This window comes from Molossus molossus, unplaced genomic scaffold (assembly GCF_014108415.1).
Source record: "Molossus molossus isolate mMolMol1 unplaced genomic scaffold, mMolMol1.p scaffold_m16_p_12, whole genome shotgun sequence".
Taxonomy (NCBI): domain Eukaryota; kingdom Metazoa; phylum Chordata; class Mammalia; order Chiroptera; family Molossidae; genus Molossus; species Molossus molossus.
Genome location: NW_023425347.1, coordinates 36,978,914 through 36,992,799, shown reverse-complemented (window position 1 = coordinate 36,992,799; position 13,886 = coordinate 36,978,914). Strand labels below are relative to the sequence as shown.

At 40.1% G+C, this 13,886-nt stretch overlaps 1 protein-coding gene across 1 annotated transcript in view; it reads left to right on the top strand.

Annotated features, from left to right (window-relative positions):
• The window catches only part of CLCA1 (chloride channel accessory 1), a 28,860-nt gene extending 23,271 nt beyond the window's left edge, over positions 1-5,589 (top strand). The window contains exons 11-14 of the mRNA XM_036256204.1: positions 180-441; positions 1,571-1,741; positions 4,003-4,242; positions 5,168-5,589. Of these exons, the coding sequence (XP_036112097.1) occupies positions 180-441; positions 1,571-1,741; positions 4,003-4,242; positions 5,168-5,556 (1,062 nt within the window). The 3' untranslated portion in view covers positions 5,557-5,589. The remainder of the gene's footprint in view (positions 1-179; positions 442-1,570; positions 1,742-4,002; positions 4,243-5,167) is intronic.
• Positions 5,590-13,886: the final 8,297 nt, after the last annotated feature.

Here is a 13,886-nt window from a genome sequence, read left to right as displayed (position 1 = left end):
TTTCTTGACAATAAGTCAAGTTAGTGCAGTTAGTGCAAACATACCAAAGTTTCTCTTAGCTGAGAGTATCAAAGACCATCTTAGATATGACTATCAGAGAGGCTCCTCCTAGGGGTGGTGGTGAAGTCAGGTCTGTGTGACGTAGATACTCACTGGAAATGTCTGTTTGTTTTGGTCAGGTTGGCATTTGGAATTACAGTCTGCAAACAAGCTCGCAGACCCTGACTTTGACTGTGACCACCCGCGCATCAAGTGCTAGCTTGCCTCCAATTACAGTGACCTCAAAAATGAACAAAGACACAGGCAAATTCCCCAGCCCTATGGTTGTTTATGCAAAGGTTCACCAAGGAGATTTGCCAATTCTCAGGGCCAGGGTCACAGCCCTGATAGAATCAGTGAATGGAAAAACAGTTACCTTGGAACTATTGGACAATGGAGCAGGTACCCACCCAAGAAATTGCAAACACATCTTTCTTTTCCAAGAAGCAGACAGGGAACCGCAGGAGGGCATGGCCTGGTGAGGACACCTAGAAACAGGGAGGCCAGCACTGGGGGTCTAGTTGAGAGAGCTCACTGTGCCCCCCCATTCCTATATTTCTAAATGTTGGAAAATATGAAAAAAGGCCTACCTTTAGCTTCTGCGAAGGTCAAACACATTGGTGGCTCCAGCTCAATAGCCCAGAGATTCTAGGGAGTTGTCGGAGGGTATTCCACACTCTTCAAAAAAGTAATACCTACTCTGCATTAGGGTTTTGTGTGAATATATATACATATATTCATTTTTATCTTCACCACCCACTTTTGAGATATTATTATCCCTACATTACAAATGAAAAAACGGAGGCTTTCTCATTTAGAAAGCAGTGGAGACAGGTCCAAGGATAGGTGACTCCTATACCTATGCAGACTCTATATTATCTTGCCCATTAGTGGAGGGTGTCAGTGGAGGGTGGGGTGGGGGTGGAGGAGAAACATCCATAACAGAAATAAATTAATAAAAATAAAATAAAAAAGAAATCTAACAGAGAGAAAGGGAAGGAGAAGTCTACACTTCTTTTTAGAAGGAACTTGACTGCTTACTGTGATGCAAGTAATCTTATTAGAACAAGTTCTGTAAATTAATTTTCCTCCTAAATATACCCTGGGAGAAGTCATGAATTATTTAAAAAATAAACATAGAACTTTTTTTTTTCTCCTCAGTAACGTATAGCAATTCAATTCAGTACAACAAATATTATCGAGTAGTTCACCTGTGCTATGTTGGATGTAACAGAGACACATGACATGATCTCTGATTTCAAAAAGAAAAGCAACAAATCAGGGAGATAAGGTGTACATATATGAAACTATACACACATACACATACACATCACACACACACACACACACACACACACACACTTGTGAAAGAATTAGACCTCATTCTTTACATAGTCAAATCCTAAACTCTCTTGGAGATAATGCTGGATTCTCTTTGCTTTGAAATTTTTTAACCTACACATGATTTGGAAATATACAAGTGCCCAGTTACCTCTAGGATATTCATTAATTCCTTCATTTCCCTGTCAAGGTGCTGATGCTACCAAGGATGACGGTATCTATTCAAGGTATTTTACAGCGTATGATACAAATGGTAGATACGGTATAAAAGTGCGGGCTCTGGGAGGAGTGAACACAGCCAGGCAGAGAGTCGTACCCAAGCAGAATGGAGCAATGTACATCCCTGGCTGGATTGAGGATGGTAAGTGATCTGTAATAACACACCTCACTTTAGTCAAAATCTAGGGATCAAGAGGAAACCATCAAGCCTGTGGGAAGAACAGTGCAGGATTAAATCAGGGGTTCTCAGCCTTGGCATTATTGGCCTTTGGGGCCACATAATTATTTGCTGTGGGGTTGTCCTATGCCCTGTAAGACAATTGGTAGCATTCCTGGCCTCCTCACTGGAAAACAAAAGCAGTCTTCACAGCCATAACAATCAAAAATGTCTCCAGACCTGATCCACTGTCCTCTGGGGGCAAAATAGTCCCCTGTTGGAGATACTAGGTTGATATATCTTTGACTGCCTCGGTTCAAACTCCAGCCCTCTGTCATATAAATTACTTCAGGAGACCTCTTTGTTCTTCACTTTCCTCAGTTGTAAAATAGGGCTAATAATGGTTACTACCTCATAGAATGGTTATGAGGAATAAACAAGGAACTATATACCTAATTAGCAATTGCTGGTAAACAGTAAGTATTCAATAAATGTTTATTATTTTTAATAAATTTAAAAACCTTTTGTAATGAAGTTCTTTCCACGGACATAGGCATTTGCACAGAATCAAAACAATAATTTAGGGCTTGTTATCTAAATCAGTATCACCATAAACCCGCCTTCTCCCTTTCTTCCTCTCTTCTCCTGCTCAGATCAAGGAGAATAGTGGCTGAATCTAATACCAGCCAGCACCCTGAGCCCACCTGTAAGCAGGTGGGAGAATTATGCTCCTAGAAACAGGGAGTCCCACGCCACTCTTGATTATGAACACTTGCCCCAGACTAGAGCCAGAATTGGGACCAAGACGGAGTCCTGATGGGTTCCGGGACTTGTTTTTCATCAGACAATTCTGTCCTAGGCAGGTCTTTTCCTAGCACTGGTGCATAATAAGAACAGCTCCTCTAAGAAGCTTCCCACTCTACCTCTTCACTTGGGAGTATGCTTAGTAAAGGGAAAATTCTGAGACATGTGGTCTCTCCTCATGCAAATGTGATCATAGGGAAAAATGCCTTAATAACACCATTGCCTGAAAAGCTCTGTTGAATAGTTAAGCTTATTTCATTCCTATTTGTCCTTTTCGAGTTAGGGGAAGAAAGCAGGATGAAGGGGTGGGGGGACTGCTTTAGTGGCTGTATCTGGCTTTTCCTCAGTATCTTAATTACATTATTACATTTCATTCTCCTAATTATCCCGTTTTACAGATAGAGAAACAGAGGCTAGAGAAGTTATTGGTTCAAATAACTATTAGTAATAGCACCTGGCTTGGCATTGGGGAACCATGTTCTTCCCTCCATACCTTGATGAACTTTAACACCAACAGAGATGATCTCTGCTGTTGAATCTAATACTAACCCTTAACCTGCTAATGTACCTATTTCATGTCTGCCCAAGACCAGATTAATGGGTAGGAAGATCAGTCTGTCTGTACAGGCAAAAATGTTAAGGGCTAAAGAGGTAGAGTTTATGAGAAAGTAAATTTGCTATAAGAACTAGTTTTCCATGCATTCACTGAGAAAATCAGAAGTATTTCAAAGGCATAAAATTGTAGAACCCCTAGCATAAAACATTTTATGAGAAACTACAATCTAATAAAAAGATAAAACACACACATGGGGGGAAGAGAAAAATGCACTGAATCAAGGCAATTCTTCAAGGTCCAAGTGATTAATTATCAAATAAATAGAAAAGATAATGGAACCCACAGTATTGTTTAGGTGGAAGAGATTTCTTGAGGTAGTCTGAGGAGATTTAAAACAGAGTAGTATTTATACCATCCTTGTGGAAAGATATGATTGGGATAGGGTAAAAGATGGAAAGAGAAACAATTCCAGGACAAATGTCATGAAAATAAATTATGAAAGTTATTGCATTAAATATCTGTGAGATAAAGAACTGTGATTCTTTCTTTCCTTCTTTTTTTTCTTCCTTCCTTCCTTCCTCCTCTCCTTTCTCTTTCTTTCTTTCTTTCTCTCTCTCTCTCTCTCTCTCTCTCTCTCTCCCTCACTCCCTCCCTCCCTCCCTCTCTCTCTCTCTCTCTCTCTCTCTTTCTTTCTTTCTTTCTTTCTTTCTTTCTTTCTGCTACAAACTGATTTGGGATCTTTACACCAAATAATTAAAATGAATTTTGTGTGTGGGAGGAAAGAAGGGGAAAGGAAAGGTAGGAAGAGGGTAATCCAATAACAAAACAGAAGGAAGTATAACGATTTTGTGCAGCTTACCGTGTATTGAGGAATATTTTAATGCAGGTGAAGTAAAATGGAATCCACCAAGACCTGAATTTAATAAAGGTGATCTTCAAGGCAAGCAAGTGTGTTTCAGCAGAACATCCTCAGGAGGTTCATTTGTGGCCTCCAATGTCCCAACGGCTCCCATACCTGATCACTTTCCACCTTGTCAAATCACTGACCTGAAGGCAGAAATCCAAGGGGACAGTCTTATTAATCTGAAATGGACGGCTCCTGGGGATGATTATGATCACGGAAGAGGTAAGTTGTGGACTCTGTGAAGGAGTTTAGCAGCTAAGCAGAGGCACAGAAGGGAGTGAGGTGGACAGGGATTTTGTGATGCTTGCAGAAGGTGAAGGGCAGGAGGTCTCTTGAATGTCCTCTGCAATAAAGGGGGTGGGGTAAGGACAAAATGGGTAAAGGGGGTCAAATATACGATAACGAACGGAAACTAGAGGATACAGATAAAGAACTACAATGTTGTTCACCTGAAATTCATATAATGTTATTAACCAATGTTACCTCAATTTAAAAAAATAATTGAACAAAGATTTTAGAATGCAAGAGGTTTCAAGCAAGAAAAAGCAATCCTCAGTTTTTTTCCTGAAATCTTGACAAAGTGCCCTTTAATATACCCCATTCTTAGTAATGACTCCTGGAGAGGATTGAGAATACAGCATAGCTATATCTATGGAGCAGAGCTGTCCTTTGCAAGAAACCTGTCAAGGCATGGTCCGTGGGCTGCAGCACAGGCGTCACATGATGCTTGTGAGACTGTGCAACTACAGGCCACACCCACACCTACTGAACTAGAGTCCACATTTTAAGATCTCTGCAAGACTTGTATGCACATTAAAATTTGAGAAGCACTAGCACCAAAACTCCTCTAGAAATAATAAAGTAATAATTAAACAAGCTCCTCTCTTAGCCAGGTACGATGCTCAAAAGTACTGAACAAGCTTGATCCAGTTTTACATCTGTCACTCTGTCGAAATACATAAACAAGAATATGAAAAGATATAAGCCTTGTACAAGTGAAACATCAATTACATTTATTCATTGGAACTTTATAGGATGGTGATATATAGTTTCTAATAGCTTTTCAAAACTTGAAAATTGCAAGTCAGGCCTTGCTTTTTTCCAGCTTACAAGTATATCATTGGACTTGTTTTTTTTTCCCCTCCAGCTTACAAGTATATCATTGGAATAAGCACAAGTATTCTTGATCTCAGAGACAAGTTTAATGAATCGTTTCTGATAAACACTACTAATCTCATTCCAAAGGAGGCCAACTCTGAGGAAGTCTTTGTGTTTAAACCGGAAAGCATCACTTTTGAAAATGGCACGGATCTCTTCATTGCTGTTAAGGCTGTTGATAAGGTCAACCTGATGTCAGAAATCTCCAACATTGCACGCGTATCTTTGTTTATTCCCCCACCGATTCCTCCAGAGACACCTAGTCCTTCTCTTCCTTGTCCTGATATTAATGTCAACAGCACCATTCCTGGCATTCACATTTTAAAAATTATGTGGAAGTGGCTAGGAGAATTGCAGCTGTCATTAGCCTTGGGTTGAGTTTTCATGAGATAAATAAAGCATCCATCCTTTGGATCATAAAAACTTTTTACTGTATTTTAGACTTCCTTTAGGAGGTGAGTTAATGAAATAAAATGCTAAACAACATTCAAATCCAAAAGTCTAATCATCACTTATTTATTAATGACTTTGAATACTAGAAGGAAGGTGTGCTTGCATTGATAAATGGAAGTAAGTTTTAATATCTTTTAAGGAGCTTTGCAAGCTAAACAGAACATTTAATTGTATGTGAAAGATGCCAGAAATGTCCAACCAGCTCAAACTATTTAAATATGTATGTCAGAGCTTGTTATAGTGAAAATATGAACCAACATCACCAGGGATATGTATTATTTTCTCTAGATTTGGGCAAGGATGATGCATTTAAAAAGTGATTACCCTGAAGAAAGAATAGCATGATGAAGGGTCCTTGGCATAGAAATGTATGTTATGTGCGTAAAATTATTAGGTGGTGATGATTAAAGTCACAGTGTTGGGAGATGAGGTGGGAAAGGTAGGTTCATGCCTGGTATGAAGGTAAAGCAATTGAGCAGTAAACATTTTTTGTGCCAAGTGCTCTACTAATGCCTTACATGCATTATGTTACATAATGCAATTCAGTTCATTCAACATTCATTCCAGGCCTATGCTAGGTCTTGAGTACAAAAAGATGAGCAAAGTCTGGCCTTTTTTTGTAGGCAATAAAAAACACTTGAAGATTTTTTTTGTTCAATAAGGGGGAAGATATAATGAGAACTACACTTGAGAAAGGTACCTTGAGGACCACATGAAGGACTGATTAAAGGTGGGAGAGGGCCTGGCCGGTGTGGCTCAGTGGTTGAGCGTCAACCAAGAGGTCTCCGGTTTGATTCCCAGTCTGGGCACATGCACACATTGTGGGCCCTATTCCCAGTGGGGAGCATGCGGAAGGAGGCCAATCCATGTTCTCTCTCATCGATATTTCTATCTCTCTCTCCCTCTCCCTTCCTCTCTCTCTAAAATCAATAAAGAAAAAAATCTTTTTTAAAAATACTTTTAAAAAGGTGGGAGAGGCTAGGGGCATGATAGATGGAGGAAGGAGAAGAAAAGGAAAAAATGGAGCCAAACAGACTTAGCAGTATAGCAGTCCTCGTCAAGAGCTAATCCCAGACACTTGCGCCTCTAACAGAAACAATTCAGATGAAAGACTTTTCAAATTCTCCATATCATTAGCATAATGAGTTCAAGGTGTGGGTGGCTCGCTGCTTGAAAAAAATAGGACATTGTCTCTGTATAGACCCTCCCAATTTATTTCTTTACTTATAGATCATCCTTATTACAGAACAGGATTTGAGGCAACTCACAGATACATACAATAAACATAAAAATTTAAGGAAAAAAGAAGTGAATATGTAATAAGAAGTAAAGGAAGGTTCAGCATATCCAATGCTTAATATGACGTTCTGTACACTTGCTACAACCTTGTCACACATTTCATTTTGAGCTTCCCAGCTGGCATATGAAAGAAGACCAAAGAGGTAACAAGATTAACAGACACTGCAATGAAACACAAACCAGAGGCTCAGGAGAATGGCTTTTTCTAGTTGAGACCCCCTCCCCGTGACCTTTTAGCTATAGATCTTCAATAAATTAGGGTACTGTGATGTTAAAGACTGTAGTCTGAGCATATATTACAACGTTTACTATAGCACACTGATCGCAACATCCTTCATTGTAACCACACTTCACTGGGTGTTACAGTGGAGTGACACCCCAGCGTTGTTCAGGAAAGACAATTAATTATACAGGAGCCCGAACAATGCAAGTCTAGCAATTAGCTCTTGAGCTTGCTCCAAAGATAACATTTGTAGTGAACCAATTACCTGTCTTTCAGGCCATTTTCTATGACTAGTTTTTCTTAGGTTCAAGTTTATTATAATAATTAAATAGCAGAGACTTCTGAGGCTAAGAAGACACTGATATCCTAAAATGTAGCGTTGCTCATTGAGGACATATCCAGGTTCTCTGCCAACCGAATGGACAGAGGGTCAGACTGAAACCTTCTTCTAAAAGTTACAAAACCAAACTAGAGAACATGCCTGACTATAAAGCCATTCACCTGCCCCATGTGGACAAATGAGTCTAGGGCCCCAAACTCAGCCCCATAGAGTATGGCTGCCATGGGTTTTGCTGTGAAAATCTCTAAGTCACTAACTGAGATTTTTAATTTCCCATTTGGGTAAACTCTGGAATGCGCCTTGGGATATAGTGAGGAACTGTGTAGGGATGCATAACATTGCTTCAGAGAAATGAGGTAGTTGTCAGCATACAGATAAGACAGAAAGTAGGTAACAACAAAGGATACATTCTTATGTACTCTGGGTTATAGGCCAGCTTGTTGCAAAATGGGAATAGATTGTCACATAGGATAAAATAAACCAAGATTTTGCTTCATGCCATCATTATCTCACAATGACCTTAGTTTTTGTTTGTTTGTTTGTTTTTTAGTTTCTGATAGGTCAATTAAGTAAGTGGGTAAATTGGGTGAATAGATCCTACACATTGGTAAATTAAAATTTTCTAATAAAAGCCTCTCTCCTACCTAGGCTTTCTCTTCTGGAAACACAGCTCCTTCCTCTGAGAATGTCTTCTCTATCTACTTTAATTAACTGAGCCTGAACTTTCATGGGAAGACTCCCTTTCTTCTAGAAGAGGCTGCTGCTTCTCCCAATACCCAGTGCCAGGGGTGGGGAGATGTCTTCGCCAAGCTCCCCTTTGCAAATCCCAAACTACTCCGCACTCCTATGTTCTCATGGCTTTGTTGGTGTTGTTTACAAAGCATCCATACTATGCCATTGATCTGTGCTATCCTTCATCCCCTCTCCTCTGGCATCTACCAATTTCACCCAAGACAGGCACCCGAGTCACAACACTGCTCCCCACTCAACCTCCTAAAATCACTGCAGTTGGTGTCAGAACCTATATGAATAAGTTTATCAATCTCTTAGCCTCAAATTTCATGATATTCACCCCATCCACGCTAAACTTCAGCAAACTATTGGGTTGAATCATAAAAGAGCCTTTTATAAGTAGAAATGGGAGAATATTAGCAACTCCACATGATTTGACTTAATACTCCCAAGGCCCAATCTAGACATAGTAATGACCTAAAATAGCACCACCAATGAGATCTTAAAATCTAGTATCTTACTCTGGGCACAACCTCCTCTGAGTTGTTCACTTACTGCCCCACTGAACTGGCTTTGGGGTGTCACAATGACCTCTCATCACTGGATGGCCTCTTTTTACCCTGTCCATTATCTCCTCCTCTATAGAACCTCTACATATCTTGGTGTGTCATTTCAAGTCCCTTCAATTCTTTCATAAACGTGTCTTCTTATTACACCTGTCCAAAAAATCTCTAGCTTTGCATTAAGCATATTGTCTGTGTACCTGAGGCATTCATTTATCCATTCAGCAAAAGTTTTTTAAGTGCCCACATTGTATTGCAACTGCTGTGTTAGAAGCCAAGGATGCAGTGGGTAAACAAGCCAGGTATGGTTTCTGCTCTCAAGGAGTTTATAGCTAGTTGGCCTAGGAACAAGTGTTCAGGAAATCAACAATGCACAGTGTGTAAGCACTATTTTACGAGAAGCATCTATTTCAAGAGTGCAGAGTCTGGGAGGGTCTTTTACATGTGGTGTCTGCAAGAGGAAGTGATGCTTCCACTCTCATGATGTCTGGCTCTAAGTATAAAACAAGGAGAGAAAACCAAGTGAAAGAAAAGAAACAAAATGACTCTAATCAAAACTCCACCTCTCCAAATATTACTACATCTTACATGTTGGGCAAAATCTACTGCCAGACGCACGCTGGAGTGATCCTAGGGATCTAATTCTTTTCATTCACTTGATGATGGTCTGGGGATATCAGCACTTGCAAAAGAACGGGGGGGGGGGGAGAGCGAGCGAGCGAGAGAGAGAGAGAGAGAGAGAGAGAAAATATAAGCACTGTGTGGTTTTATTTTTCAATTTTTATTAATTTATTTTTGTTACAGATGTTTCTTTTTTGGGGGGGGGGGTACATGCCCCTAGCGTGAACCGAACCTGGGACTCTCTGGTCCACGCTCCAACCGCTGAGCCACACTGGCCAGGGCACAGATGTTTCTTCTCCCCCCCCCCCGCAAACACCCTCCTCCCCATCCTGCCCCCCCACCCCCTCAGCATTGTTGTCTATGTCCCTTGGTTATGTATACATGCACAGCACCTTTTTAAATTATACTTTGAAAATCTACCTGACATATGGCCTCAATGGATTCTACCAACCCCAAATAATTCTACATGGTTTTAGACTTTATTTTTTTAAATTCTCATCTGAGGATATTTTTCTATTTATCTTCAGGTAGAGAGAGAGGGAGAGAGGAGAGAGAGAAAAAAAAATCAATGTGAGAGGGACACGTCGACTGGCTGCCTCCCGCACAGCCCTGGGGCCAGGAACGAACCACAACCTAGGCGCATGCCCTTGACTGGAATAGAACCAGGGACTTTGGGGTCTGGGCCAATGCTCTACCGCTGAGCCAAACCGGCCAGGGCGGTTTCAGACTTTTGAAGAAATGCCAAAATCTTTCCAAAAAACAAACTTTCCAAACAAGTTTGTTAGAGGGATTCATTAAAACAAAGAAAGAGAAGACAAATCAACAAAACAGCGTTCAAGAAGGCTTGCATTAAATTTTCACAGAAACCATCAAAGATGACAATCTAGGTAAGAACTAAATCATGAGGACAGGAATTCATTGATATTACAAAGCCTAAGCAAGACATGGTTGTTGTAATTGAGAAAAATCTTTTTAACTCAGTTCCTGACTCCCAATGTAACAAGTGAACCATGATCAATGGTTCTTATTAGCCTGGTTTAACTGCCATAGAGATAAATCTTTTCCTAAATTTCAAAAGTAATCCCAAATTCATTAGGAGTAAAACAAAAATCAACAAGTGATTAGCTGGAGAATGGACAGCACAATTCACACTGCAGAGGGCAAACCAGGCTCATGCATGCTTCAGGCAGGCACAGGACTGCCCCTCATCCTACTCAGAGGGTGTAGCTGTGGGACAAGGAGAGTACTGCAAGGGTCTAGGAAACCACTTGGGAACAAGGCCTCCGTATCTGGGCACTGGAAAGCAGAATACAGTTCTACCACTACCACTATAACCCTACCGACCAGAAGTGAGGAAGAGGTGTAGAGGAAGAGAGAGATGAGCAGCATTTCGGGGCCTTGGTCAAGAAGAGAATGGTGTTACATTATTACCATCATTATTTGTTATATTATCTGATGTTGATTAGAGCCAAGATTTACTGGTTTTTACTAAGTGCTCTACATACTTACATCCAGGCCTGCCCCCTAATAATTGAAGAGCCCCAGGGACAAAAGTACAAATGGAGATCTACATAGCATGTGTCTAAATAAGCAAATATTACAAATCCAGTTAACAAGCTGTTAAAATGTGTTCTCTCCTATTTTGATAAATACACCTTCATAGTGACTTAGAAGCCCAGGTTCAAATTTAAAATTCTTGGACCCCTCTCATATCATGCTGGGACATGGTGGCTGAGGAACATATGAACCATGGAGCACTCTCTTCTTATCCTCCCAGACTCCTGTCCTCAGCCTCACTCACCCTTGGGTACCTCATCCACACGGGCATGGCCCCTTCAGCCCAGATACTATGTCAGCAGTTGCCCTTTGTTCATCTCACATGCCTGGAGGTTTACACACCATTGAATAATCAACCCCGGACAGGGCTGACCCTGGCAACCAGGTCAGTTATAGCCCATGCAGGTCACAAAAGGATCAGTTACTTATCAGGGAATTTCAGGTTTCAGTTATCTGCAGTGTGTTCTCGCAGGGGTGAGAGATCACTCACTAAATAGGCACCACCCCTGGTCCTGTAGCTGCGGGCCCCATAGAAATAGTAGAGCCAGCTCATTCATTTGAGGGACCCAGTGCAAAATGAAAATGCAGAACAACCTTGTTCCAGCAGCAGTGAAAAAACTTATCAAAGCTACAAACATGTGGAGCTTTTTCCTTTCTTCCATCGTTTTTCTTGGCTTGTCATGGTACTTTTTACGTGTTATTTAAAGTTGTTCTAAATAAAGAAAAATTACTCTCTTAAAGTATCCACGTGACTTTTACCATTCATCTTTATATTTTACAACGCTAGTTCTAAATTTAACTTGTACACGGAAGACACAATTTGTATTTTTGTAGCTTGTTCATTCGTGTTTCATTCTTGCCAAAACAGTGAAAACACTGCACACAACTGATTCAAGTGGTTTTATTTCACATCTTGCTCTATGCTACCTACCTTGGGCTCACTGATAAGTAAGGAAGGATGGAGAGGAAAAGAAACTATGGGTTGCCCTGTTTTTCTCTTTCCTTCTAAATCATCATTTTCAACATAAGTAGTTGGATACAAAGAAAATAACCTAAATAACGAAGGATATAATACAGTTCCTATGTCATTTGTGTTTCTTAGAATGTCACTGCCTTCTTTCTGAATTCAAAGTTCTTGATCAGACTGAAATCACAGCCTCTCTGGGCTGACAGGGAACTGCTTACTCAGTCATAAACATAACATGTTCACTTTACACTCACTTTGAGTCTCACTGAACTCCAATACATTGTGGGTCCAACAAATTCTGTAGTCAAGGGACATCGTGACTGTTTTATGCAAATGGGCTGGCAAGAAATGGTAGACACACATATTGCATGTATCTCCTCCACTTAAATGCATGATGCAATATCCCATCAGACTTAATTTACAAATATAAGCCCAAAGACAAAATCATTAAGAATTTGAAGACAACTACAGCAGAGCATTAAATCAAGCACAGGACCTAGCTGAGTGCATGGCCGTATGTAACACAGATCTCATACCCATGAAGCCAGGCTGGGAAAGGCACAGCCAGCAAGGTGCCAAACCAGAGCCCTTTTGTTATGTCATGTCATAACAAAAGGCTACACAGATGGGCAAAAATTTGCCTGCAATCTGATATAAGTAGTATTTATTTATTTTTAATACTCACCCGAGGATATTTATCTTCCGATAGAATGGGAAGGAGAAAGAGGGAGAGAGAGAGAGATATAAACATTGATGTGAGAGAGACACATCGACTGATTGCCTCCACACAACCCCAACCAAGGCCAGGGATGACCCCCAACTGTGGTATGTGCCCTTGACTGGAATCAAGCCCGTGACTCGTTGGTCCACAGACAAACATTCTTACTGCTGAGCCAAATGGTCAGGGCTGATATAAGTAGTATTTAAAGTAGAGTTATTCAAAATCTTGAGACCAATTTCTTTAATGAATTTCCATATTCTCTCTGGAAACAGAAGCCCAGTTGCATGAACTGGGCCAACACTGTATAAATCTCCGATTTTCAGGTGTTCTTTTTGCCATAACCAAGAAGCACTTCCAGGTTGACTTATTGGCAGGCTGACTCCAGAAACATAGTTGCAATTATGCTAATACTATTTATAAAACATTAGCTTGATGAAGAGGGAGGAGGCAAGTAACTTTCCTTAGTAGTAATATTTAGAATACAGAGAATAACAATATCAATACTTATTATTTAGTAGTAATAAGAAGAAGAGTAATATTTACCTAGCACTCACTATGTGCCAGGTACTACTATAAGAGTGTCTGCTATATTGTCTCTATTACATCATTTTTTCCTCACAGAAACTCCATGAGTTTAGAAGTAGTATTATCTAGATTTTACAAAGGAGGAAGCTGAAGCAGAGTGGTTCAACAAACTGAGTAAGGAAGCACAGCTCATTAGTGACAAAGTCAGCATTTTAACCCAGGCAGTGTTGCTACTTTTGAACCATCTCTCTCTAAACATAGATCTACCCTTATGTTAGCAACATCTACTTGAAGGCAGTTGAAACTAAACCATCTGACCCAGACAAGATGATTAGTAAACATATCTAGAATAATAGTACAGGGAACTTTAATATCATTTTAGTTTATCTGATATAACTAACTAAAACCTTGTATTAACCAGTTTTTCTTGCATTTTAGTTTTCATAAAAGAATTTTCAAATACTACCATTATAGACCTAATTTTTTATCATGTAACCACATTCTATATGCAGGAAACATTTTATATTTAATTCAATTTCTTGTATACCTTCCTTATCCACACTTACAGTACAACCAGGAACCAGGAAATAAGATAATAACCCTGCTGACTAACAGAATAACTGCTACAAGGGACTATTCTCAACACAGCTATAAGCTTTAGAATTGAGGGTCAATAAAATTTGCTAACAATGTACAGAGTTCATGCC